The 27,678-nt window shown below is 39.3% G+C and overlaps 2 protein-coding genes across 2 annotated transcripts in view; one reads left to right on the top strand and one right to left on the bottom strand.

The window, feature by feature from the left end:
* LOC140228419 (DNA-directed primase/polymerase protein-like) overlaps nucleotides 1–1,643 on the bottom strand; it is a 73,708-nt gene extending 72,065 nt beyond the window's left edge. The window contains exon 1 of the mRNA XM_072308637.1: nucleotides 1,442–1,643. Within this exon, the coding sequence (XP_072164738.1) occupies nucleotides 1,442–1,533 (92 nt within the window). The 5' untranslated portion in view covers nucleotides 1,534–1,643. The remainder of the gene's footprint in view (nucleotides 1–1,441) is intronic.
* A 2,816-nt stretch (nucleotides 1,644–4,459) lies between these two features.
* The window catches only part of LOC140228511 (peroxisomal carnitine O-octanoyltransferase-like), a 58,643-nt gene continuing 35,424 nt past the window's right edge, over nucleotides 4,460–27,678 (top strand). Inside the window, exons 1-5 of the mRNA XM_072308742.1 lie at nucleotides 4,460–4,883; nucleotides 13,651–13,775; nucleotides 14,929–15,107; nucleotides 22,831–22,961; nucleotides 26,034–26,145. Of these exons, the coding sequence (XP_072164843.1) occupies nucleotides 4,760–4,883; nucleotides 13,651–13,775; nucleotides 14,929–15,107; nucleotides 22,831–22,961; nucleotides 26,034–26,145 (671 nt within the window). The 5' untranslated portion in view covers nucleotides 4,460–4,759. The remainder of the gene's footprint in view (nucleotides 4,884–13,650; nucleotides 13,776–14,928; nucleotides 15,108–22,830; nucleotides 22,962–26,033; nucleotides 26,146–27,678) is intronic.

Below are 27,678 nucleotides of genomic sequence, written 5' to 3' on the forward strand. Positions count from 1 at the left end.
ATTTGTGACAAACTTGTCATTTCAATATTTTGCCAATTTTGTGAAAATGTAATCACACATTGTCCACATGTACTATCTAGACCTATTGGGAAAATCATGCATTATGGCGGAGGCATACCAGTCGCCAAAGCGACATTTCTAGTTTCATATATCTTTTATTGTTTTGTACACATATTATCCGTCCATCATTTAGTCAGCAAACAATGTTGACAGATACACAGTCACACGCAGGAGAAAATTAACTAAAACGATAAAAAACAGACGCATCAAGATCACTTTCTTCCTTCCACATTTTACTGTCGAGCCGACGTAACAGTGTGGTTAAACACCAAACAAGCGGCTGTATCACAGACTACAACAATCGATTATCATCGTTATATCGCTCTTCCATATAATCGATCATCCTTCATGCTACACTGACACAGCCGTCGATCGGCGTACTTTTGAGTCAAAATTAGCTACTTTTCTTCTGTAATTGACAATGAAATTTCATGAAACCGTCAGATATGGTCCATCTTGACATTTCTGATAGCCACAAGAAGTCTTCATTGACAAATTAAGGAAGGAAATGGTAGGTGTGCATGGTGTGCATTTGTACATGATTACCAAATTTCTATTGCATATGAGCTGTGCGTGCGTATATGTGCGCGCGCGTACGCGTCCGTCCGATTTTTTCAATTTTTAAAAAAATGCTCAAAATGGTCTGAAACGTGTGCAAAAAGATTTTGAGCTCGATTGAAGCATACAAATATTTCAACGCGCACGTACATCGTATGTACGCGCACGTTTTAATAATAAATATGAATTTTGATAATATGAGTAGAATGCGCTTGACTTGAAATAGATCAGTTTCTATATGTGACGTAAATTTAATTGAAAATTTCCATTCCATTAATGAGATATGAATGAAAATGTGTTTTCATATAATGACGTCATAGTGACGTCACGGTCGACTGATCACTGTGATTTTACTAGATCTGTCGTCTTTGGGACACGATACATATATGGTATGCAAAGTTTGACATTGATAGGCAATGCACTTTCTGAGCTAACCTCTGCACAACTTTTGTCCAGAAATAAAGAAATAAAGAATCCGTACAGATACAGAAGGTGATCCGAGAGGATACTCGGATCACCTAATTATAATGAGACTGTAGCACGTTAAGTGCGCTTTCTTGCCACCTGCCTTTCCACATGCTCCATCTCTCTGTCTGGAATTCATCAAGTGTTCGTCGAAAGCAATAGGAAATGCCTGCTGCATTGTATACAGTGCTGGACCACCCCTCCAGGCTCCATGTACATATATGTACGTGGAGCCTGGAGGGGTGGTCCAGCACTGTACTATATATACAATGTGTATCATACCAATGATTACTGTATTGCACCCAATTTAACGTTAGACATACCGACATCGTTTACGTTGAATACTAGTAATACTTACAAGAGTCTTTGTTGATTTCTCGTAAACAGTGACGGGTCACTTTGATGAATCGGATCTTTTGACATGTTGGTGGAATTAAAGTCACCAGCCATGCACCCAGTCGCCAGTGACCCAGCCGCAATTGATGTTCAGAGTCAGACTGAGCTGATGTGAAGTCGTGAGTTGGACCACCTGACCGGACCGGACCGTCGACCACGACGTGTGATGGAGGAGGAGTAAACACTGGAGGTCGGACGTAAAGGTGGAGCGGTACGCGGTACTAACGTTAATGTACATGTTACACCGGGTAGCCGGCGGCCGCGGCGGCGGGTATGCCCATAGACACCGTACCCGTACGAAAATCTCGCTCGCTACGCTCGATCCAAATTGCGCGCGCCGAAAGGCGCGGGATGTTGTGTGCGCGTCAAGACGGATGTGTGTGTTGTGTAGGCCTAAGCACGTGTGTGTGTCGTGAAGCGATGGTTTGTGAACCAAAGCGCACGCACTGTGTTTTTGGTCTGATGATCTCCTGTCCTGCGCAGCCTGATGGATGCGTGGATCATGCATGGAGTGTACGAGCGAGCTTGGCGCTTGCTCTGAATAGAGGCAAAGCTTTCGCTCAGCGATTGATATGACGAACCGATCCATTTGTCGTCGACCACCGGACAGACTGCCATCGTTACAAGAGTATCGCATTTCGGTGAACACGAACGCGCAGGTACGGAAAGAGGTAACAGTTAGGTGTTAAAAACTCTTGAAACGAGAGAGAGAGGAGACGTACCTGATGCGCCAATTTGCAAGGACCGATCCACGGTAGGCATAAAGCACTCCCCCTTCCCCGCCCCTGACCGGCCCCGCGCAGCAACTGCGCGCAAGCCGTCGTATGCCTGCTTTCGATCCCGCGAAGGGGGATGTGTATGTGCCTTTCCGGCGTTCGGCCAGTGTCTAATGTTTAGTTCGTGTTCGCTTTTGACTGTTTATCTCCCCATTAGTTTTACACTCCATCGCCTCGTCTCTAACCAGCTCTTGCCACCAAACGTTAAGTTGCTACCTTCAGCTCCAGAGTGTGGCATAGATCTAAATTCAAGTGAGATTATGCCAGGGGAGGATGGATCAAGGAGTAGGGCAGAACTATTTAGGACCTAAAATTTTACACTACACGTAGGCCTACTACGTAGGACCGGAGAGAACTTTGTAAAGTTGTTGTTGACGCTGCTGATAATATTGTTGTGTTTGATGAGGCGCGATTCTACATTGTACATAGCCTCAATCAAACCTCGGCAATTTTCAAAACACGAGTTTCTAGCAAGGAAAAAAAAAAAAATCTTATATAAACGCTGAGTGAAATGGCACCGAGTCTAGCTAGTCGTAAATTTAAAGGACAAGGTCACCTTCATAGATAGACAGGATGTGGGTTTTGTGAATGCAGCAATATTTGATAGTCATGTTAGTAGGGCTTTGAAGGCATCAGTGAGAGTTTGTGGAAAATCGGACGATCCGTTTGAAGTTTCTACTCGGTCACAACTGAATGAGAAGACTTTCTATGTCTTTGTACAACTACTAGACTCGGACTATAGCTTGGATCCAGGACAACTCGCCCTCGAGACAGGTCGCCCCGAAGACAGCCCGCCCTCGTTTTTCGAGGGCGAGTTGTCTTGGGTCCGAGGGTGAGTTGTCTCAAGTGGCGAAGGAATATACCCCAAATGTTTGATTTAATTTCAGACAAAATAAAAGCTGCTTAAAATGATTTTGCATTTATCTGCCTAAATTAAATTTAAGAATGCATACAGTTTCTATCTTCTATGATTAAAATCACTCTTAAAATGAAAATTATGGCATTTTGTTATCCCATTTTCCCAGCCCTGAGATCGCTAGAATTGCCGAATCGCCCCCCGATTCTTCTCGGCAAACTGCAGTAAATTTTTTGACTTTGAAATTTGAATGCACCTCTTTGACTTCATTTATGATTCAGGTTTGTATTATTGATTAATGATGATAGATAGTATGTTAAATTTGATTAATATTTCACTGTCTTCGTTTATTCAGCAAAAGAAGAAGAAGATACGATCTCGCCCTCGCCTCTTTTTCTCCCGCTGGCGCGGCATGCATTGTAGACTGCATGCTGCATTGTGTTCCTGTAGCTGTTAACTGGAGCACAATGCAGCCTACAATGCATGCCGCGCCAGCGGGAGAAAAAGAGGCGAAGGCGAGATCGTATCTTCTTCTTCTTTTGCTGAATAAACGAAGACAGTGAAATATTAATCGAATTAAACCTACTATCTAGCATCATTAATCAATACAAACCTGAATCATAAATGAAGTCTAAGAGGTGCATTCAAAGTCAAAAAATTTACTGCAGTTTGCCGAGAAGAACCAGGGGGCGAGCTCAAATTGGGCATGGACGTTTCGGCAATTCTTGCGATCTCAGGGCTGGGAAAATGCGATAACAAAATGCCATAATTTTCATTTTAAAAATGATTTTAATCAGAGAAAATAGAAACTGTGTGCATTCTTAAATTTAATTTAGGCAGATGAATGCAAAATCATTTTAAGCAGCTTTTATTTTGTCTGAAATTAAATCAAACATTCGTGGTATATTCCTACGCCACTTGAGACAACTCACCCTCGGACCCAAGACAACTCGCCCTCGAAAAACGAGGGCGAGCTGTCTTCGGGGCGACTTGTCTCGAGGGCGACTTGTCTGGCGCCCTATAGCTTGCCGTTATGTCACATATGTACAACGATCGACAAAGAGTAAAGCATAAAGAAAATTCAATTTCAACATTTTAACGTTATATATACTTTTCTTGTGTAACAAAAGAACACTTGACTACTCTCTTTAGGTCAGAAGGCAAGTGGAATAATATTAGTTATTACCTTTAATGTACATCAGTAACAAGTCAAAGAAATGTGCACTTTATTCAAAAAGTAGTTTTGTGAAACTCTTTTTATTTTCCTTATATTGTTGTACACATGTGACATCATCTACACTGTGGTAGTCTTCTCATCCAGCAGTGACTGCACAGATATGTAAAAAAATTCATAACTATTGAATGGCTTGTCCGATTTTCCCCAACCTTTCACTGATACATGTATGTTTTATACTTCTACTAATATTGTTGAATCCACATGTCTATGAAGGTGGAGCTGTCCTTTAAACAGTGCATTTCAATTTTCTCTGGGATTCTCCAATTTGGTGTCCAGATACAATGTATTTTATAGATTTCTTTCTTATGATTTCTTATATGCCGGTGCTTTGTTGTCTTGCTTTTGATATCTAGGCCATACTTTGCCAGGTATTGTACTGTTGTCAGCACCAAGTAGACGAAGGGGGAGGAAATGGATTCTGATCCGCCCCTGTCCACCAACATGATACCAGAGAGAACGTTCCAGTTTGATGAGGGCCTGCCACCACTACCTGTACCACAGCTAGATGATACCCTGGACAAATACCTGGATTCTGGTATGTTGACTGTCAAACTCTGAGGCCCGAATTCACAAAGGTGGTACAATCTTGTCCATGGTTTAAACAGTGGACAAAGACCGTAGTTTTTTATCAGGCACCAAGTGTCGCATGGCCCATTTCGTTGACGAACTTGTCATTTTGTAACGAAATAGGCCATGCGACACTTGGTGCCCCATAGATAGAAAAACTATGGTCTTTGTCCATGGTTTAAAACCATGAACTAGATTGTACCACCTTCGTGAATTCGGACCTGAGTGTATTTCATCATGATTCAAAAGCAGTTGTGTACCACCACAGGAACTATTATGTAGGAAGCCTTGGTGAATGGGGCACTACGCTGATGACAAAACAATTCTGCATGTGCACACACACACACCCACACACACTCACATTATCAAAGTCAAGAAAAGAATGACTTGCATTCACCTCAATTTGCTGGACTATCTTTTGTTGAATTGGCATTCAGTCTCAAACTGGATAGGAGCACTGTACGTAACAGCATGCTGCTCAAAATTCCTGATGCAGGAGAAGATACATTGTACATTTATACTCAAATTGAATATTAACTCCATTAGCCAATTTGATGAGCAATGTTTTGTTTGTTTGTTTGTTTGTTTGTTGTTGTTGTTTTTCATTCCAAAGCCCAGAACAAAAGAATTAGGATTATTATTCATAGTCAAAGGAAATGAAGGATTAAAGTTTACCTTTGTTCATCACAAGGTTACATACTACTTATACCGGTAGTCCCATTTGTTGTTTGTTGTTGTTATTTGTTTGTTTTTTGTTTGTTTGTTTTTTTGGGGGGGTTGTATTCATCAGAACTGCCACAATTATTCAATCATTGGCAAAATCAACAATTTACCGTATATGACCTGATACAGTTATACACTGACTGAAGATCTGAGGCAGGACAAGCAAGGGAAATAATTCTTTCTTATTAGTACAGTATTACTGCATCTCTTTTGCTGCTGGTGAAAAATTGCTTGAAGACAAAATGAAGGGTTATGCGAGCACAGTATACCTGTTGCTACACTCTCCAACTTGCAGTATTGCATGCTGAGCTTAAAGCATCGTACTGTTTTCATGCAACTCACAACTTTTTCAGGAGCTTTGCACAGTGATCAGTGATATTCTCAGATGTGGAATAACGATTATGCTCTTTATGTACAGGGTGATGCAGGGTGCTAACCCAGTGAAGTGGTCTTCCAACCTTCTCGCACAAGAAAACAGGCAAATGATGCCGACCCCTCATGGTACGCCCCTGGTGACTAGCAATAGTCGGCAATCTGTATCAATCAGGCACATTGAGCTATTATGCTAGAATGGATGAAAAAAAGTCTGATGAAGTGCCCTGGGTTTACAGCCATAAGAGTTATACAGGCACAGGCATGTTATCCTCTTGAGGCTATTATCTAAGCCTTATGATCTAAGCAATGTATGATGCAAGACTGCTTCTATTGTTTACTAATTATATGCTGGGAGGTTATCCCTTGAAGCATGTCAGTGTAAATTGTTCAGACTACTAGTGAGAAATGTGCTGGTTGAGGGCAACTGCTGTTATAATCGGGAAACTGAAAGTTAGCTCCCATGCAGCAGCGGGGAAATTCTGTGGCCACAATAGTTGTTAGTATACAAATAATGCACAGGACAGAGTGGATCGGTGAGAATTGGATGCGCGAGTTTAACTTTAGAACTGTTAAAACCCACGAGCACAGCAAATGGGTTTTAGATTGTTTTCAAAGTTAAACGAGAGCATCCGATTCTCACTGATCCATGAAGTAGGCCTGTGCATCATTTGTGGTATAAAATGGGTCTGTAAATTCATGAAACACAACCATTTTCCCCATCATGCATCTGGTACACCTACAATACTGTACAAGACTTGAGCCATGCGTTCGGATTTTACCAGACGCATGGCTCAGTGGGGATCAGTAAAAATCAATGCATGATAATAGACCGTCAGGTTGCAGAGATTCTAAAGCCTATTTTGTATGCGACTGCAGTTGCATTATTTTATTGTTCATGTATCATATTATCCCAGTATAAAATTTGATTGTTTTTGCATTTGTTTCAAAGGCAGTGATGTGACTCAGTTGCTAGAACACTCTGCTTTGCAATCAAGTGCCTCAGGTTCAATTCTCCCAGTGTGTCTTGCTGAGCAGTGTCATGTGTAATCATGCAGTCCCATCAAGCAAGAGGCAAAACACCCTGCCCTTTGGATACTAGTATGTACAGGACATTTAATGGAGGACCCATGTGTGAGGGAGTCACAACTTTAACATAAAATATATCACATCAGTTCCTTGCAAAGAGCAGGTTTTTAAAAACCCTTTTCATACTCTTCACTCTCAACTAACTTTTGAAAGGATGAGACTACTGCTTTGAAAGTTACATTGTGGCATTCGCCATGAATAGAATGTGCTTTTGGTACAGTTTAGTGTGTACCGGTACAAAATTTCAGCTTAATCCTGTAATTGTCCTTTCTTTGCGGTTGCTATAGTGTTAGAGTTTTAATTTCTGATGTTTGTCTCATTGCACAGAGCAAAGCTTGGTGAAATTCAGCACTTGAACAGACCCTAAACTTCAAAGCTTCTTTTCTCATTAAACACTTCTCAGTGCTTACTTTCTTTCCAATATTTTTAGGCAGGTTAGAAAAGTCCATGTGTATTGAGTTGTACAAATTACAAGCTATTTGTAGGCAGGTTAGAAAAGTCCATGTGTATTGAGTTGTACAAATTACAAGCTATTTGTACATCATTTTAAAGCTTATAAATGTAGAGTGTGCTCTTTGAGAATCTGCTCTTAACTAAAGATCCATGTCTGGCAACTTTTTGATGGTTTTGTTGATGCTGGATCACATATGTTGGGCAAAAATGGGGACTGTCAGCCTTTTTTGTTTTGTTTTGTTTTTGTTTTTGTGTTAAATACAAGTGGCAGTACTTGTATTACACGCTAGATACACCTTGGCATAATATATACACATGTATGGAGATAAATGGATAGCAGTCCATATCTTTTGATGCTTTCTTTTGAATGCCTCTATTTTGATGTTGTTCCCATCCTGAGGTACAGATGGTCAATGTGACTTTGGGTTCTTCGTGGCATCGCGATCTTTGTACCGAAGGCTGTTTGCTCATCCTTGGCCTTTAAGGGAGATGTTTGTCTTCACGTTGTACAAATACCTAACCAATTTAAACTTGTCATTACTCTGAGTTTCAGATAAGTTATCTTTGTGTCATCATGTGACCCGTTCACACAGCCACCAATAGCTATGGCTGTAGGGTGCAATTCATATCGTGATACAAAAAGAAAAATGTGTTCTAATGCATGCAGATATAATACAATAAAAGCTGTTATTTTCGTGTACAGATATTTTTGTGAGTGAGGAGGTTGCAGACATTTTTTTGAGATGTTTTTTGTGATTTTGACACAGTGACTTAAGCCTGTTCATTCACGATATTTTTTTTTTGTGTGTGTTAAATTCACTATCTAACCATGATTAGCAAAATTCACAAAAATTAAACCCTCACAAAAATACAGCTATGTGCAGTAAACCAGAGTGCACACCCCCCCCCCCCAAAAAAAAAAAAGAGCATCATTTGAATCATGATTTCACTTGTACTTTTTCATTGTGTGTGAATGGGCCTATAGTGCACTGTGCACATATTAAAGACAAAGGAGATTTGACTTTCAAGCTTGAATGTCAGTAGCATTGTTGAAGTTGTTTGTCTATTTATGCTTTGCTTTAGAATGTCAAACTCATTGCTATCCTCAATTATACATGACGACTATGCTATGTTTACATTGTCTATGCTGCAAGGTTAATGTTTGATGATCCTTTCCCTGTGAATGTACTAGGTTGAAATGATTAAATAATTAAATCTCATAATTTCTTTGAAAAAAAAAGAATAAGAGTTGATACATACAGCATGATTCACAATGCCATGTTTTCTGTACTTCAGTTTTTTTTCTTTTGTTCATTGCAAAATGTCTTTCAAAATGTCAAAATGAATGAATAGTAGATCACAAGAATACAGTTTTTACTGTTCTGTAACGGTACAGAACTTTCTCAAAAAAACTTCCACATGGCACCTCATTAGTCAAAACTGAAGTGTTGTGAGCTTTGCTTGTACTTTTGAATTTTATGAAGATGTTGCACACAAATTGCCTTGAGGTAATCTTTTAGATTGCACCTCATTTTGGTCAAAACTGAAGTGTTTGTGAGCTTTGCTAATTTTGAATTTCACAAAGACATACACAAGTTCCCTTGAGGCAAATAATATCAAGGATATAACTGAATATCATCTGTGATAGTATGAATAACACAATCTAAAATTGTTGTCCATGATTGTCATGTCAATCATTGATAACATGTTCCTTTTTTTCCGATACCAAATAGCAATATGTCAACAATGCTGTTTGCTGAAGACATTGATCACTGCCCTGATCTCACAATCATTGATTTCATCTGTTTGCACTAATGCTTGCATGCAGAATTCACCTCGCTTAATCTCTGCTCTCAAGAACAATTTTCTTCAGGTTTAAATTTCTTCAATTTGTCTCCCTAGCTACAGATTAGTAATTTGTAGAGGGCGACATATTGAAGAAACTCACACCTGAACTTTCACCCCTCTGAATAATATCTTTTTTTCATTTATGTCTTGTCTGCCTTGGACTACTTAACAGTGTCATAATTTCGGAGCTTAGGTATTTGTTCCATGTTCATCGTGTCACTGCCACCAACCAGGGACAGCCTGGTTGTAGTGTCGCTGCCCATAATACCCCGTTCCCACTGCCGATCAGATCAACTCGATCAAGCGAGATCAATCCCGATCACCTAATTTTACCAGAGCAATCCCGACCAAATGCTCGATCGTCCTTCAACACGATCCCTTCCCGACCGCTATTCGATCTTGTACGATCCACACCCGACCATTCTCGACATCTCCAGAATCTCTCCTCGACAACTGCATAGATCTCTACTCGAACATCCCGATCTACACACGATCAATACACGATCGCTACACGGTCAATAATCGATTTCTACTAGACTTCTTAGACCAGCTCGACATGACACGATCTTGCATCGAATGGGTCGGCAGGTTCGTACAGTGATCGAGTGAAAGAAGAATTGGTTACAGAAATTCGTTTGGTTATATGAGACAATTCAGTATTTATACTTGAATACGGCATGGACCAAAAGAGTGCTATAAAACTGACTATTAATTGCAAAAGCATGAATGAACGAAAGAAATGATTATCTTTGGTATAGGTTTTCCCGGCCAATTTCGCACTTTTGTCAGTCCATTTGATAAAACGTTCATTCAATTTAGCGAAATCCTCGTCACTGCACATTCTTTCATTCAAAATTGCAAGTTGTTCGTTCAATTAGCATTCCGATCCACGAGATTTGCACATGTGCCTTTCGAATTCGTAAAACGGGCATTCAAATTCGCCAGCACTGGCGAAAGGGGTACTTCAGTCATCAATTTCGCGTATGGGCAGTCAAATTCCTAACATGTTCATTCAAATTAATGCCATGTTATTTCTTTTTTGAAAAGTTGATAACATTTAGGCGCGTATTTCTATGTGACTTATTGTTTCATCCACGCACTGTTAAGCAGTAAAAGTATCGTATTTTTTTACCATTACTCGAGTCTGCTGTTCTGTAACGCCCCTTTTCTTTCATACATGCCATTTTAGGCCTACATGTACCAACACTATTATATAGTTTAACTTCATCTTCTTCCAGTCATGACGGCACAAGTTAAGATACAGACGTATTACAATTTTCTCAAGGGGACAGAAAAAGAATTATAGGAATATTTAATGATCATAACCTTGACTTCCTAGAAGTGGCCGACACACGGAATAAAGCGCTCAACGGCGAGATAAGTTGTGGCCATGCACATGTTGCATTATCTTCGGACTTGAAGAGTCACTAAGCACATTAAAGAAAAAAAAATGGTGCCAAAATGTCTAAAATGAGTACGAAAATATGAAACGTAATGACGCTTGGAGAACAGTAACTAAGTTATAAAAAAGAAAGAACCAAACCATAAATTTGCGTGCTAAATTGACTGCAAAAGATGTTAAATTGATTGCCAAAATGAATTTGAATGAACGAGAGCAGCATGTCCGTGATCACGTGACTATATAATTCTAAACTGAATGAACGAAAAACAAAATGGTGCTTGTTTTACGAATTTCAATTGAAAAAGTGTTAATTAGAATGAGGCTAAAGGTAATTTGAATGCTCCAAAATTAATTTGAATGAAGAGATCATAGAATTGAACTTCCGAACATGTCATCTATGCTATATTTTGCTAAATTGAAGTCAGCAATTAGGACTTGGACTGACAAAAGAGCGAAATTGGCCGGGAAAACCTATAGTTGATAGAAGAACACTTCCTATTTTGAAACCACAATTATCAATTCTCGCGCAGGCGTTTCGATTATATAGTCATTTTTCCTGAAAAAAAAAAAAACGATAATAAAGACTGATCACTCTGTTTGTGAGCCACTCAAAAAGGTACCCCCCCCCCCAAAAAAAAATGCATTCACTTGTATTCATTCATTTTATCCGTTTTTAGTAGTTACTTTTTGACGCATTCGTTATCAATTTTTACGGCTGCACTATCGCTCAGTCAAGTAGGATATCAGTGCCCAAAGTTACAGATTTTGTAAATCACAAATTTTCATGGAGGTCAAAGCTCCTGCATAAAGATTGATTATCATTGTGTCAAATAGAATTTGAAGTGTTTTTTCCTATTGAACAATGTAACGATTTCATTCAGTCGCTCATATCTTTTTAAATAAGAGACAGTTTTGTAGCATTCTATCTGCCGGGACACCATGTATAATATAATAGGTTCGTTCATATGCATTCAATATTTGCATTGGATGTGAAGAATAGCAAATCAAAGTTTGATCTCTCGTGAAAAAAAAAAAGAAAAAAAGATTACACCGCCACGCTTCGTAAGTGCATTACATATAGTGGGCTGAAATTAACTTGGTCTAAAATGAAACATAGGCCTATATGCCCATAAATGCACGATTATATAGAGTTTAAAAAATGACTGTCCTACAACCCTATTGAGTCGTGTTATCTTTGTCATTATTGTTCTCATTATTTAAGAATGAAAAAATGAATGCAAAATGTGTATGCGGTATTCATTGATAAAGTATAAGCCCAAGAGTGTGTAAAAGGAAATACATGTATCACATTAATTTATGAAGTGTGCTGATATGTGGAACAGAGTACATTATTATGAAAATTAAAACAATATTACATTTTACATTAGCAAAAATGATGAAAATCTTGGTTGTTTATTTTTTTGTCAACTCATCCCAGCCAATCGATATCAAGGTGGACTTCAAGCTACAAATGCGTGTATGTACATTCAACTCTCAATGAAAAAAAAAAAAAAAAAAAACATTATTAAGCGAAGCAAAAGTGTAACATCTACGTAAATAAAAGTAAAGTAAAGTCACTGAGCATTTGTGAATCTAAGTTACAACTACCGTTTTCACACGTCAGCGTAAGAAATAGATTTTATATCAACGTAATCAGCTTCAACTTTGAAACAGGCAAGCTAGCAATAGAATTCAAGAAACATTTCTCAGTTTATAACTAAAGTAAATAATCTAGAAAATTTCCTTTCATGTTACAGTCATATTGCCAGAATACCGAATTTTTCTCAGTTTCAGTCGTGTTTCCTTTCTTTCTTCTGAAATTTTTGTCTGGAAAGTATAATTCTACCATGTCTGCTATTTAGGATTTGTTGTCTTTTCTCTCTTCGTGGCCCTTTCTTTTCTTCAGTGGGCCAGGAGTGGCTGAAGATACTGACGACACTTAACTTTTTAACGTGATCAAGGACTGCATATATTTTCATGAACAATAAATGAGTGCTACGAAAGTACGTCTGCACCTGCTGCAACCACTATCAAAAAGTGCTCGGTATTTGATCGAGTGCCGGTCGAAGCATGATCGAGTTTAGTCGAGTATCAATCGACAGCAGTCCTGTAGCGGTCGTGCAGCGGTCGAGTTATTCATGAAACCCATGAATCCTGGATCGAGATGATCTGAAATCAATCGTGTCGCATTCGAGTATAACTCGAGATGATCGGAAAATGAGCTCGGGGAAAAATCCGTCCCGACCACACTAGATTTCTATACGACCGATTCCCGATAAGCTCGATCTCTTCTCGATCACTACCCGAGCTGTTGGTGTTCGGGCTTCCTACTCGAATATTTTGGACATCGAATATTTTGGACATGTCCAAAATTATCGTGAAGGAAGCAGGAGCGATGCCGATCAAGGTAGATCGACCCCGAATACCAATGCCGAGCGAGCCCGACCAGGCCAAAAAAGCTTGATCGGGATTGATCGAGTTGATCTGATCGGCAGTGGGAACGTACCATTAAGCAGTAGATAACAGGTTCAAGTCCCACTGGTTCCATTTTTCCGACATTTAGATCTGCTTCATCTCACTTTACTTACCTATTCATTTAACATTTGCCATTCTGATGATAGTCAGAATCAACCCTGGAATGGGAAATGAATGAATAGGTAAGGAAAAAAGCTCCCTCATAGATAAAATGCTCGATACTGACCATACATATTGATCAGTAGTTGGGATCTTAACATATTTCATTTGTAGAGAGAGGGAGACAAATTGAAGAAACTCACACCTGAACCGTCACCCCTCTGAATAATATCTTTCTTTCAATGATTTTCTTTTTATTATCACGTCACAACAGTGAGAGCAGTCACAACGGATGAGGAGTACAGGGAGACACAGAAGGTCGTTGAGGAATTCAGAAGTGGCCTTGGTCCCCAGTTACATACCAAGCTGCTGGAGAGAGCCAGGGACCGCAAGAACTGGGTACAGACTTTCCCTGGGCATTGAGCTGTTGCCTGTTCCTTGTTATGTTAAACTTGCATGCAATCTGCAAGTTTCTAGCGTATTTCATAATTTATGAACATTTCTTGATTGTGATGTCAAATTTTTAGTGGGGATTTGCATTTTAGGAGTCTGTATCTATGGCAGGTTAACAACAAATGTCATAGTGCCTGCTACTATGGCACTTGACAAGTATTGAATCAAAGATTACAGAGCATAAGTAAGCATGTTGAAATGCTGTACTGGGATTTTTAATCTTGAAACAAAAGAAATGCTTCAAGGAAATAGTAGGAAAATAGTAGGGTAGTTGCTTCTCATTCTTTTAGAATTTGAGGTATTTTGTAACACAGGGACTATCCCAAGGTATATGATAATGGTCAAATCAACATTTATAACCAAACACTTCCAACAGAAGAAAACTGGTTTTCAATTTCAAAATGAAAAGTAATGCTTATGTTGCAACCAGTTGAATAAATGTGCATGTATGAGAAGTTCTGGATAAGTGTTGTCAATTCTTATAGGTGAAATGTAGTGCCACAGTTTGATAGTTAATAAGGATTCAAGCAAGAGGTATTTCAAACCAAGATTTGATTATATATGCTTCATATAAATTGATTGTGACAAGCCAGTGTGAGGAATTTCATATGGTTATACTTCCATCAATGTAAAAATGTTAATCAGTATAATCCATGTTAAGTATTGTTAAATACACAAAATGTGAACGATAGTTATAAGATTGTCTCTAGAATAAACTGTTATGGTTTTTTAGAAAAATAGTAATATCCCCTTATATTTCAGGCTTTATTGTGGAATTTTTAAATGGAAGGATGTTTTGTGATACAACTGACCTAGACATATGCATCAAATGTGATAATTTGAACATTTTTTTAGATCACTGCCCCCAATGGTAAACAGCACCTTTAACAGTGCTTACAGTGTGTAGCAACATGATTTGGAAGTGATATTTGAAAATCTAATCAGAAGTACTTTGTATTCTGTGTTTAATGTTTTTTTTTATTGATCCCATCTCCAGTCCATCAGAACTAATCATGTCATGCACTCCGAATCCTGGAGCTGTCTCAATCCCATCAAAAGTAGTCTTGTTTTCATGCTCTCAATCTGCACAAATTTACAGCTGGAGGAGTGGTGGACAGAAAGAGTGTACCTGACCAGTCGAACACCCCTGGGAGTATGCTCGATGTACGGTGCCAACAGATCAATGCAGACCTTTTGGCCTCCTTGTCTGGGGGTTGAGGTTGAGCGAGCAGCAATCTCCACCTGGCACATGCTCAAGTTCTTTGAGATATTGAGAAAGTGAGTGTTGTTTGTGTCAAAATTTTAGGAGACCGAATTTGTTTTGAATTTGAATAATTCTATAGGAGCTGTAGTGAAACTGGCTTAAACTGTGGTCGTAGAAAACTCCAGGTAATAATAGGTAGTCATTAGAGCCAGACATTATTATCTTGAACCTTGAAGTATTAATCCCTTTCAACAGTTCCTTGAAACTGTCCCGGGAAGGTAGAAGTGTCGTGCGTCAGTGAGAGGTGACATGGTGAACAGGATGATTTTAAATGTCACTGATGTACAATAAAAGTGACGGTGCATAGTGCTAGTAAAAAACATGCCTCTTTGCTTAGAGCATGTGTGACCTAACAGGAGGCTGCATCACTCGGATGACTGGAAGATCAGCCTCTCTGAATGTTAATGGGTTGGTAATCGCGACCACAGGCATTTGGCCACTTTAGACAAGTAGGCGATCAACTTGACTCTGTCAATCAACATTGTAGTGAATGTTTATCCATGTCTCCTATGCATGCATGAATGCAAAGAGTCACTTAAAGGACAAGTTCACCTTCATTAACATAAGGATTGAGAGAATGTAGCAATATTAGTAGAACACATCATTGAAAGTGTGAGGAAAATCGGACAATCTGTTCAAAAGTTTTGAATTTTAGAAGTTTTTGTGCAGTCACCGCTGGATGAGAAGACTACTGCAGTGTATGATGTCACATGCGTACAACAATATAAGGAAAATATAAAGAGAATTTCACAAAATTTCATCTTTTGAAAAAAGTGCACATTCCCTTGACTCGTTACTGACATTATGTTATGGGTAATATTATTCCCATTGCCTTTAGAAAGAAGCAAGTTAAAGGTAGGGAATCCCATTTGCACGCCTTAAATGAAGAGTTGTATAAATACAGTGGTATGTTGAAGAGAGTATCATTTTAGAAACTCCCATAAAGTATTGAAAGTGGAAGGTAACATTTAGTACATTTTTTTGACCGTTAGATTTTGAATTGAATTCTTTTCGGGGCTCACCGTAAATTCCAGTACATTACTAGGCTACCTTTGCAGACCCATGTACTGCATGTGTGTCCATCATGTATATTTTGTGAAGAAAGTTCATCAACACTTACAAACATTTCTATAAACATTCTTGCCACACACTCTATATGTTATTACATCAGCTCTTGTACTTTAAGATTTGTGTTTATAGATCACAAATACAGAAGAATGCAACAAAAAGGCTTAAGTGTGGCTGACACACAGAACTACTGAATAGTTGAGTTTTGTGCATTATTCAAATTGTAGATAACTGTTGACTTCCAAATTTCTGCAGCAGTGGCCTAAACAAGTCCCCTGAGGTTCATATTTAATGTTTTGCTGCATTTTGGGAGGTCTGTAAAAGGTATCCCCTGCCTTTAAGTGCTCTTTTATTATGCGAAAAAAGTGAAAATATGTTGAATTTTCTTTACATTTTCTTTATACTGTTGTTGTATACATACGACATCTGAGCCTTAGTAGTCTCCTCATCCAGCGGTTCCAACACAAAAGTTTTAAAAATTCATAACTTTTGCATCGATTGTCCAATTTTCCTCAAACTTTCACTGATGTGTTCTACCAATATTGCTGCATTCTCTTAATCCTTATGTTAATGAAGGTGAACTTGTCCTTTAACATCAGCAATTAACTTATCTCAGAATGTATGAATTCAGAACATAGCACTGTATGGCCAGTTAGAGCTGGACTCTCCATTAACAAGTTGGACAGCTGTGAAAAGGCTGTTATGTGGAGGTGTCATGGCTGAGTGGATAAGACAGCTTACCCATGAAGCACATGAGCTTGGATGGATTCATGGGTTCGAGCCCAAATGTATAGCCCAACATATTTGCCCTTCAGCAAGGCACTTTATCCACATTGCTGTTCTCCACCCAGGAGTATAAATGGATACCCGGTAGGATGAGAATGTTTATGTTGGTTGATCAGCACGGGCATGCCTGTAAAATGGCTGTGACTGGCAGGAATGCTCCCCAGGGAGTGGAGAATGAGCACTGTCAGTGCTGGTATCCAGAGACCGGGGTAGTAATAGTCTGTAAAACACATTGAAATTTGTACAAAGTCTTAAATGAGCTATTAAAAAATAGCTATTATTATTATTATTATCATTATCATTAGTATTATTATCACCATTATTATTATTATTATAATTATTATTATTATTATTGTTTTTTTTTATTATTGTTGTAGTTGGTATTGTTATTATTGTTGTTATTATTGGTATTGGTATTGTTATTGTTAATGTTTTTGTTTTTGTTTTTGTTTCTGTTTCTGTTTATGTTTGTTTATGTTTATGTTTATGTTTATGTTTATGTTTATGTTTCTGTTTGTTTCTGTTTCTGTTTCTCTTTCTGTTTCTCTTTCTGTTTCTCTTTCTGTTTCTCTTTCTGTTTCTCTTTCTGTTTCTGTTTCTCTGTTTCTGTTTCTCTGTTTCTGTTTCTCTGTTTCTCTGTTTCTCTGTTTCTCTGTTTCTCTGTCTCTCTGTTTCTCTGTCTCTCTGTCTCTCTGTCTCTCTGTCTCTCTGTTTCTCTGTTTCTCTGTCTCTCTGTCTCTCTGTCTCTCTGTCTCTCTGTCTCTCTGTCTCTCTGTCTCTGTTTGATGCAATAACTCTGACCAGGAATGCATTGACTAGAATTGCAGCAGGTAGGGGTAGCGAAGTACTAGTGTGGTACTATATCGTAATTACAGTGCTTACACTACTGTATACGCCGAATATTTCGCGAGGTTTTTATTTTCGCGAATTTCGCGAGTCAGGTGCTTTTCGCGAAATTAAAGACACGCGAAAATATTGACCCTGATCCCAATGTGAATGTAACGCACGCGTGTACACTTCTCCGTTCCAGTACAACTCCACCATCGCGAATTTAACCACTCGCGAAATTGTCGGGAGTTCCCGATTCGCGAAATTTTAGACTCGCGAAATATATGGCGTATACAGTATGCTTTGAATTTTTCATTGATTTTAACTGGAAAGAGCTGCTTGAGGGTGTCTGTTGGATCAGATATGACAAGTCTTAAAAATCATTTCCTACATATATCCACGATGTAGTTTAGAGAGTGAAATGCATGGATCATCTCTCTGTACAATTAATTAGGGAAAAGCAAAAATTTCCCTGAAGACATTAAAACCTGTATAAGATGGCAGATGATGACTTTTAATGTTGAGAATATAGAGAATTGTCTAACCTCAAGGTTTGAGATGCTATATCCAGGGAGGTGGTAAGTCCCTCATATAGCATCAAGCTCTTCAGATAGATTATTCCATATGTTCCCTCTCATGCTAGTCATCTATGTAACATTGATTGCATGGATATGACAAAAAGTACTTTGAACCCAAAGAGCCCAGTCGAGAATCCCTCAAAGAGCCAGACAACATGGCAGATGTTCAAGTACTTTGTAGGGACTCGTACTCTTTTTATGCCTCCGCAACGAAGTGGTGCCGGAGGCATTATGTTTTCGGGTTGTCCGTCCGTCCGTACGTCCGTCCGTCCGTCCGCTTTCGTTTACGCGATAACTTGAGTAATATTTACTGGAATTTTACCAAACTTGGTCCAAGTATATAGTATGATGGGGCAATTATTTGATTAGATTTTGGGTGAAATCGGCTGAAGGTCAAAGGTCAAAGGTCAAGGTCAAATCATGAAATTGTATCCGTTTACGCGATAACTCAAGACTGGATAGAGCAAATTTCACCAAACTTTGTTGGAGGATGATGTACAATGGGACAATTACTTGATTAGTTTTTTCAGTGAAATCGGACAGAGGTCAAAGGTCAAAGATCAAGGTCAAATCCTAAAATTTATCTGTTTACGTGATAACTCAAAACTGGATGAAGCAGCTTTCACCAAATTTGGTCCAAGGATGATGTATGATAGGACAATTAGTGGAGTAGATTTTAGTGACATTGGCAAGAGGTCACAGGTCAAACGGTCAAGGTCAAATGCTACAAATGTTGCAATTTCCCCCATATCTATGCAATGCCCAAAGGTATTTTCTTGAAACTTGGTGTGGACATGTACTACTGCGTAGAGATTCTCCAGAGAGAGTTTCATGTCATAAGGTCAAAGGTCAAAAGGTCAAGGTTAGGTGAAAATGTTGCAATATCACTTTTCTCGCGAATGGTTCAATGTATCTTCGTGGAACTTGGTACATACACATGTACTGACTGGCAGGGATAATCTAGGAAATTTAGGGGTCATGGGTCAATAGTCAGGGGTCAAAGGTCAAGGTCATCTCCTCAAAATTTTACTATTTCCCTCATATACTAGTATATGCAATGCTTGCATTATTAGTTTCAAAAATTAATACAGTTCGACCTCGATTATCCGGCCTCCTTTTATCCGGAAATCTCTATTATCCGGACGCGTTCACGCAGTGAAGGACTTTTTTTTTTTTCATCCAAAAATTGAGCAAAAAACAGTGACTTTCATGGATCTATTTCACTAATTTCATGAGATGCGCATGATAGGTTTCTCAATATCTAATGAGGTAAAACATGTATGATTTTCACATAAAGATAAACTTTATTTTTGTGAAGAAGGGACTACAATTTTGCGCAGGCTAGCATAGATTACACCACCGTTGCGGGGTACGCTACCTGCCTACATGTAGCTCCCAGTGCACTGGGACGGCAGCTTGGACGGCAGGTATATACATTAACATTGTGTCTCCCATATCCGGCCAATTCGCTTATCCGGATGAGCGCCAGTCCCGACATGGCCGGATAATCGAGGTCGAACTGTACATGCATTACCTAATGGAGATTCTCTGGGAAATTTCCAGCCAGAAGGTCAAAGGTCAAAGGTTAAGGGTCAAAGGCCAGGTTTCAATGCCCCCCCCCCCCCCCCGAAAAAAAATAAAAAATCCATTTTGTACCGTCATTATATTCTTTCTTCATACCTTGGAAATTACTCAGTGCATAAACTTATAAAAAGGTCTGTCAGAATTCAAGTACAAATTCTCAATTCCCCATGTGTACCTGCACTCTTAAAAAATTGAAGCAAACCCAGTTCAAGACATTTCTGACAAACCTGTCATTTCAATATTTTGCCAGTTATGTGAAACTGTCATGGATCACACATTGTGAAGACATTGTACTATACGCCTATTGGGAGAATCATGCGTTATGGCGGAGGCATCAGTCGCCATAGCGACATTTCTAGTTTATTTCAGTTGTTGTGAGCTTTTAAAGGACAAGTTCACCTTCATAGACATATGGGTTGAGTGAATGCAGCAATATTAGTAGAACACACATCAGTGAGAGTTTGAGGAAAATCGGACAATCCGTTCAAAAGTTATGAATTTTTGAAATTTCTGCTCAGTCACGGCTGGATGAAAAGACTAAGTAAGCTTGTGATGTCACGTGAGTACAACGATATAAAGAAAGAATAAAGAAAATTCAACATATTTCTATTTTTCTCGCATAACAAAAGAACACTCGACTTCTCTCTTTCAGAAGGCAGGGGGAATAATGTTACCCTTAACATACGTCAGTAGCCAGTCGAAGAAATGTGCACTTTATTCAAAAAGTAAAGTTTTGTGAAATTCTCTTTTTATTTTCCTTATATAGTTGTATGCATGTGACATCATCCACTGTAGTAGTCTTCTCATCCAACAGTGACTTCGCAGATACTTAAAGTATTCATAACTTTTGAACGGATTGTCCGATTTTCCTCAAACTTTCACTGAAATGTTCTTCTAGTATTGCTGCATTCTCTCAATCCTAATGTATATGAAGGTGGACTTGTCCTTTAAAGACCCGGGGGGTGTTTCATAAAGCTGTTCGTACAGTTACGAACGACTTACGGACGACTGGGGATCAGTTCTTGTGCTGAATTATTGAAATTCTGATAAGTATAGCACATCAGAACTGATCACCAGCAGTTCTTCAGTCGTTCGTAACTTTACAAACAGCTTTAATATGAATGACTGGTGATCAGTAAGTCTGACGAAAGAATAACTCAAGGCATTCTTCAAAAAACGTACGAATTTTAGGGCCATTGTATAACTGAAAATCGTTTTGTTTCTCTAAAAGGTCTTAAGTTGCTCTTGTGAATTAAACAGCGTTCGTACAAAATTCGTTAGAAGGCCGTAAGAATCTGTGCCCCATCTACGAATCTCTACGAACTCCAGAATTCGTACGATCAGTGACATTTGTATGAACGCATCATTCGTATGAACCTTTGTGACCGTAGCTTAAGTGCACACAAGAAATTTGAACTGGAGTCAAATGGAAATGATGAGTGTATGCTTCGATGCACATTTTTTGACGATGGCTAGTTCTATTCTAGCAGGCCAGTTTTCAAATGTACCCTAGTGGCCAGCAAATAAAGATCTATTCAATCAGGTCAATTCTTTCTGTCCATACTACCAGGTCCTTATGCTCAAAGTTCATTCAGTTGATTCATAAGTCAAATTGAATATGGACAACTCGGCAAATGACAGCATAAATTAGGAATATTAAGAATTATACCTCTTTTCTCTTCTTTTCTTTTCTTTTCTTTTCTTTTTTTGTTTTGCTGGGAAAGATTGTAGAAGAGAAAATGTTTATTTGCATGACAAGGTAGAGGCATCATGGTCTGCTGCACAGCTGTGGTATTCAGGTGGCTGTCTAATCTGTGAGTGAAAGATATTGGATATTGAATGTCAAGTTTGAGAGTTAAAGGCCGTGTCACACCAGCCTTGCGTGCGACTTGCAAAGAACAATTTTGACTACCCGGAGGTCCCCGTAGATGATCCGCACATGGCAGTACCTAGCATGTATCTCAAAAGTAGTCACCCGGAGGTGGGCACGCATATTATTTTACCCGCAACCGTGTTTAGGCCCTGTCACACCTTTCCGGGCAAGCTACTCGGGCTTGTTACGTGTAGAGATTTTCTAGCATACCGGACATTCCTGAGGGCGGAAAAGGATTTGTGCGAGTCAGCGCATGTGTCTTACTTGCTGGACGCATTATACTTGCGAGTATACTGTGTGACCTTTGTACCAGTCGCGTGGGGGCTGACAACTCAGTGAAGGAATTCCTCTAATGGAATGGCTGAAATCTCACAGAATTTCATTATCTTGGCTGCATACGGGACTGCAAAGTACCTGCGTGGGAATTGCCTGGGAAGTACTGCCGCTAAGGGTCTCCTACTGGCGTTCTGCGTGGACCTCTACGGGCATTCCCGCGACTCACCCAGAAAAAGTTTTGGTCATGCTCAAAACTTGGCTGCGGTTAAATTGGACTTGCGTGAGCACCTCCGGGCAACTACGTGCTAGATACTGTCAGGTGCAGACCAACTGCGGAGAGCTCCGGGGAGTAAATTTGTTTCCCTGCAAGTCAAGCCGCAGAAGTTCCCCCGTACGGTATGACAAGGCATGAATGAAAATTGCAAACATTCTTGTTCGCCCGCTGAAAATCTTCTACGTGCTGGAAACTACCTCCTCGCCACAAGCCCGCGTAGCTTGCCTGGAATGGTGTGACACGGCCTTTAGAATAAAGGCAATGATTTGATGATTTAGGCTTCTTTTTTCAAAAAAGAAAAATTTACTTTTTTTTTTTTTTTTTTGAGGCAGCTGTGCTACTGTTTTTCCAGCTTAGGAGAGTGATATACAGAGGGTAATCTTTCATGCAGATGGTCCACAACACCTGTTGATTAAGATGATAATCATGTTCACAACGGATACATTTGATACTGTTATTTCATACTTTAGAGAGAAAATTCCAGTTCAGAAGAGCAAGACGGGAAAGATGGTTTTTTCCATGGACCAGCTGCGGCACGTGTTTAATGGAAGCAGAGTTCCTGGTGTCAACGGTGATAAGCTCATCAACGTCTTCAAAACAGGTGGGCCACAGCTTTGTCGGTCAAGACTCTTTATTTTTTCATTGAAACCACAGAAGGTAGTGCATTTGCAATGCTCTTTTTTTATACCCCCGCCAAACGAAGTTTGAAGGGGGTATATAAGAATCAGCGGACGGTCGGGCGGTCGGTCGGGCGGTCGGTCCGTTGCAAATCTTGCGTCGCGAACTACTTCCTCAGTTTTCAACCGATTCCCATAAAACTTGGCACAGATGTGTGCCTTGGGTTGTAGATGTGCAAGACGTATTTTTTGACAGTACCCAAAAGTATGTTGCCATGGTAACGGCATATTATGGGCAAAAATGGGTACAAATCTTGCGTCGCGAACTCCTCCCACAGTTTTTGATCAATTTTTATGAAATTAGGTACAGATGTTCATCTGAATATGTTAATATGCGAGACACATATTTCCGCAGTGGCAAAAAGTGCGTTGCCATGGTAACGGCATGTTATTGGTAAAATATAGGGCAAAATGCTTCATGGCAAAACTGCTTCATCAGTGTTCTTCCAATTCTCATGGAATTCATATTGAATGTTTGTCTTAGGATATAGGTCAGCATGACACATTTCTTGACAGTGACAAAAAGTATGTTGCCATGATAACAGCTCACATATTATGAGCCAAAGTGATGGAAAATTTTGTGTTGCAAACTACTTCCTCAGTTTTTGCCCAATTTCCATGAAACTTGGTACAGATGTGTGCCTTTGGTTGTAGATGTGCAAGACGCATTTTTCGACAGTACCCGAAAGTACGTTGCCATGGTAACGGCATATTAATGGCAGAAGATCAAGGAAAGATCTTGCGGATTTAACTACTTCCTCAGTATTTTGACCAAAGCTTATGAAATGTTGTTTGGCGGGGGTATAACCAGTCGCTGTAGCGACATTTCTAGTTTTTTCTTTCTTTTTTTGAGAACTTGATAAAGATAGTAACACCAAAAAGTTCAAAATTATTTTTGCCAAGTGCACTGATAATCTTACAGTAGAGTAGTAAGTTTGTAATATTGATAGTGGATGAGACAAAGTGCCTCTTGTTATTAAAGCAGCAGTGTGGTGGTTGAGGTGATTGCCCATTTCATGATTACAGGTAAAATCAATGGAAAACCTTTATTGTGTATTTTACCATCATTGCATTACTGTTGAGGTTCACAGTAATGTCTGTGAGACTGGTGAGACTGTAAGTCTAGGGTGCCAGATGGGTAAATGTTTTTGGTTTTTTTTTTCTTTCTTCGCTTTTTCACCATTCATACAGAATTATTAAATTGATGGCCATGCTGGTGGCCATCTTGAATCTAAAAACCCTCAGGGATGCAAGACTTGCATCATCCAGATTCGGATTCAGCACCTTGAAATAGGGGAAAAGCATGATGATTATGGTCAGACTATAGGGTCAGTGTCGGACATGTCGCACTTGAATTGATCCTCATCAGATGATCTTTCCTCAGCGGATTACGCCTGACATGTCCGACAGTGACCCGATAGTCAGAAAACATAAGTCAGATTCATCAGACTGCAATCCGATACAGTTCAGTTAATGGCCAGAAGCAAAAAACGACGAGTGACCGATGAGAAAAACTCTCTGTGTAACAGGGATATAAGATTAGTTTGACATTGTAAAATGGGCTTTAGAATCTCTGCAATCTGATTGGTCAATTGTCATGCATTTATTTTTACTGATCCACACTGAGCCATGTGTCCGGTAAAATCCGAATGCACGGCTCAAGTCTTGTATATTGTTGTAGGTGTGCCGGACGCATGATGGGAAAAATGGTTGCATTTCATGAACTGGCGGGCCCACTTTATAACACAAATGATGCACAGGCCTATTTCGTGGATCAGTGAGAATTGGATGCTCTTGGTTAACTTTGGAACAGTCTAAAACCCACTCGCTACGCTCATTGGTTTAAACAGTTCCAAAGTTAAACTCGCTCTTCCAATTCTTACCGATCCACTCTGTCCTGTGCATCATTTGTATATTGAGGCCATGCTACAGGAAACTACACATCAGAGATGAAATTGGCCTTAAAGATTGTATGGAATAATATTTGTAGTAGACATCCATGTATAGAATTTTTTTTTTAAATGCAGCAAATTTGAAATTTCAGACCTGGCATGGTCTTAACCTAGCTCAATTGATTAACTGTTCACCATATGATGACATAAATGGTATCCTGGGGTACCAAACAAAAATCAGCCATTTTGTTGAATTATTTATTCTTTTAAAAAGGTTGTACCCTGGGTGCCAAAAAGAGAAAATTATTTTGATGCTGGAGCTAGCGCGCGCTACCCACCGCACTGCACTGCACTGCACACGCAAGTGGTATCGCAGCTTCCATGCACTCATAGTATAACATGCAGTGGCATGGGAATGACTATGTACACGCACACACAGTGCATGCATTTTTCTCTGGCTGTCCTCGAGTGGATGTGAGGTGGTGCTCCACAACGTGGTTACCCGGGGTACTATGGTACCCGGGGGTACTATGGTACCCCGGGGTAACGCGTGATGCATCATATACCAAATTCCTTCTGGGATGAATGTTGGCATTAGGAAGGAGCAACTCAGCTTGAAATTTCTTCCAGTATGTTTTTGTTGATCAGAACATGCTGAGTAATTACTTTCAACATGTTTATTTCACACGATTACATTTTTGCACTGAGTTACTCAAGAACATATTCACGGATTCATAACTTCGCTGTGGACGACAAGCTCTGTACATTACGCATTGCACAAGTACACACATTTGATTACAGTGTACACACAAATGATCCATTTGAGTGTGTGACCTGCACAGAAAGCTACTAGTAGCATACACTATGCTCAAATGAATACTAAGACATGCAAACACACGTACTTGTGCATACACAAATACTACTGCTGTAGTAGTAGTTACCAGTTGACGAAGTGCACAGTTCAACCCATTAAAACTGTGCATAGAAAAATATCTTATAGATGGGTTTTAGAGTTTATGGTAGCCAGAAGTAGCACAAAATCAGTGAATATTATGTACCCAGACTATTTTTTCTTATGGCAGACTATACTGTTATCATTTTCAGAGTATGAAGGGCCTTGTCCATCCCATCTAGTCGTCAGTAGAAATGGTCATCTCTTCAAGGTTGAGACATTTGACCGGATGGGGAAGCTCATCAGTGCACAAGAGCTAGCAAGGTATGAGTGTTTTCTTGCACACATGCTGTTAGTGGTATGTGTATGTGCTTTGTACACACAAACTTACAAACTTACTTGTACGCACAAACAAGGTATGAGTATCCGATTGCAAAAGTGTCCTACTGTGTGAAATATTTTTGTGCATACTAACATTTCGGGTATCAGTCTTTTGCTGCATAACTGCTAGATTATTAATCCTCTCAGTACTCACAAGAACTATAAAGGTGTGATGTTTTATTGCACAGATGTCCCAGTGTAATTTGAGTATTAAAGAGCTTCATAAACTACAAGATGTCACTGTTGTGATGCACATATATGCTTCAGTGTATAGTGGTGTGTTGTGTCTCTGTGCACAAGAATTAGCAAGGTGTGAGTCTCTTGTTGTATCAGTGTTTCAGTGTTGGCCTCTGTGCTCAAAAACAAGCCAGGTATGACTCTTGGCAGAGAGAAAAGTATCCCATTAATGCATTGTATTGTTTTCAACCCACTCTGCTGTGTCTTTACTTGTCAGGATTAAAACTAGATAGCACATTTGGTGAACATGACTCAAAGCTGTTGTTGGTTTACTCATCCACCACAACATGACTCACATTATGTCTATGATGATCCTCCATAGTGTACCTGCCAGCCATCTCAAAAATACTAGAAAATGCTCTTGCTGGGGTTTTCATTTTTCTCAAAGACTCTGAGAAACAGTTTGGACAGCTTGTTGGAAGAGATCATATGGGAGTATCCTGTACTCAGACTTGTGTTGCATTCAATTTTGCGTAATACTCTCAACTTAATACTCTCAACTGATTCCTTGAAATTGACAAAGACTTCCTGTAATGTACGGTCGTGTACGCTGGACAAACTCAGATCGTATTCAGGAATTATAGAACTCAACTTTATTGTCAGGCATCTTAGAGCGAGACTGGCGGTTGCACTTTCGCCATGATAACAATCACTTATTGCCGTAGGTGGCGGCATACATGTGTACATATAACTGCGGGATACTTCATCCCTCCCTTTCTTTAGATTTGTTTTGTTCACAGAACACAATCAATTTGCTATGACTGTATGATTTGCTATTTCTTGAGTATTTCACTAAAACCAGAAAACATTTACAAACATTTTTTTAAGTTGTTTCATTCGCATATGTGTCTGCTTCTAACCATATATTATTTAACTGCTAAAATAATAATGGGTAATTGAATATACTTCAGAACTGAATTAGCCAAAATGGTGGTTTGTGTTACAAACTTACAATATCACAAAACTGACTTAAATTTATCCTATATAACATTATGTGGAGTATAAAACCACTTGGTAAAGCCATATTTATGTGAAATGGAACTTTCACAATGCAAGACTTAAAACGGAACTTTCACGATTACATGACATGGGACTTTCATAATACGAACTGTCTCAATATACTTCACAGGCCTACGTACATGTATAAACCATCAAAACATCCTTTGTATAATGTTTTATAAAAACACAGCTTGAGTGAGTAATTTGTTGTATCGAAAATACAGTAACGTTCATTTCACA

Source organism: Diadema setosum, chromosome 5, assembly GCF_964275005.1.
Source record: "Diadema setosum chromosome 5, eeDiaSeto1, whole genome shotgun sequence".
NCBI classification, from domain to species: Eukaryota; Metazoa; Echinodermata; class Echinoidea; order Diadematoida; family Diadematidae; genus Diadema; species Diadema setosum.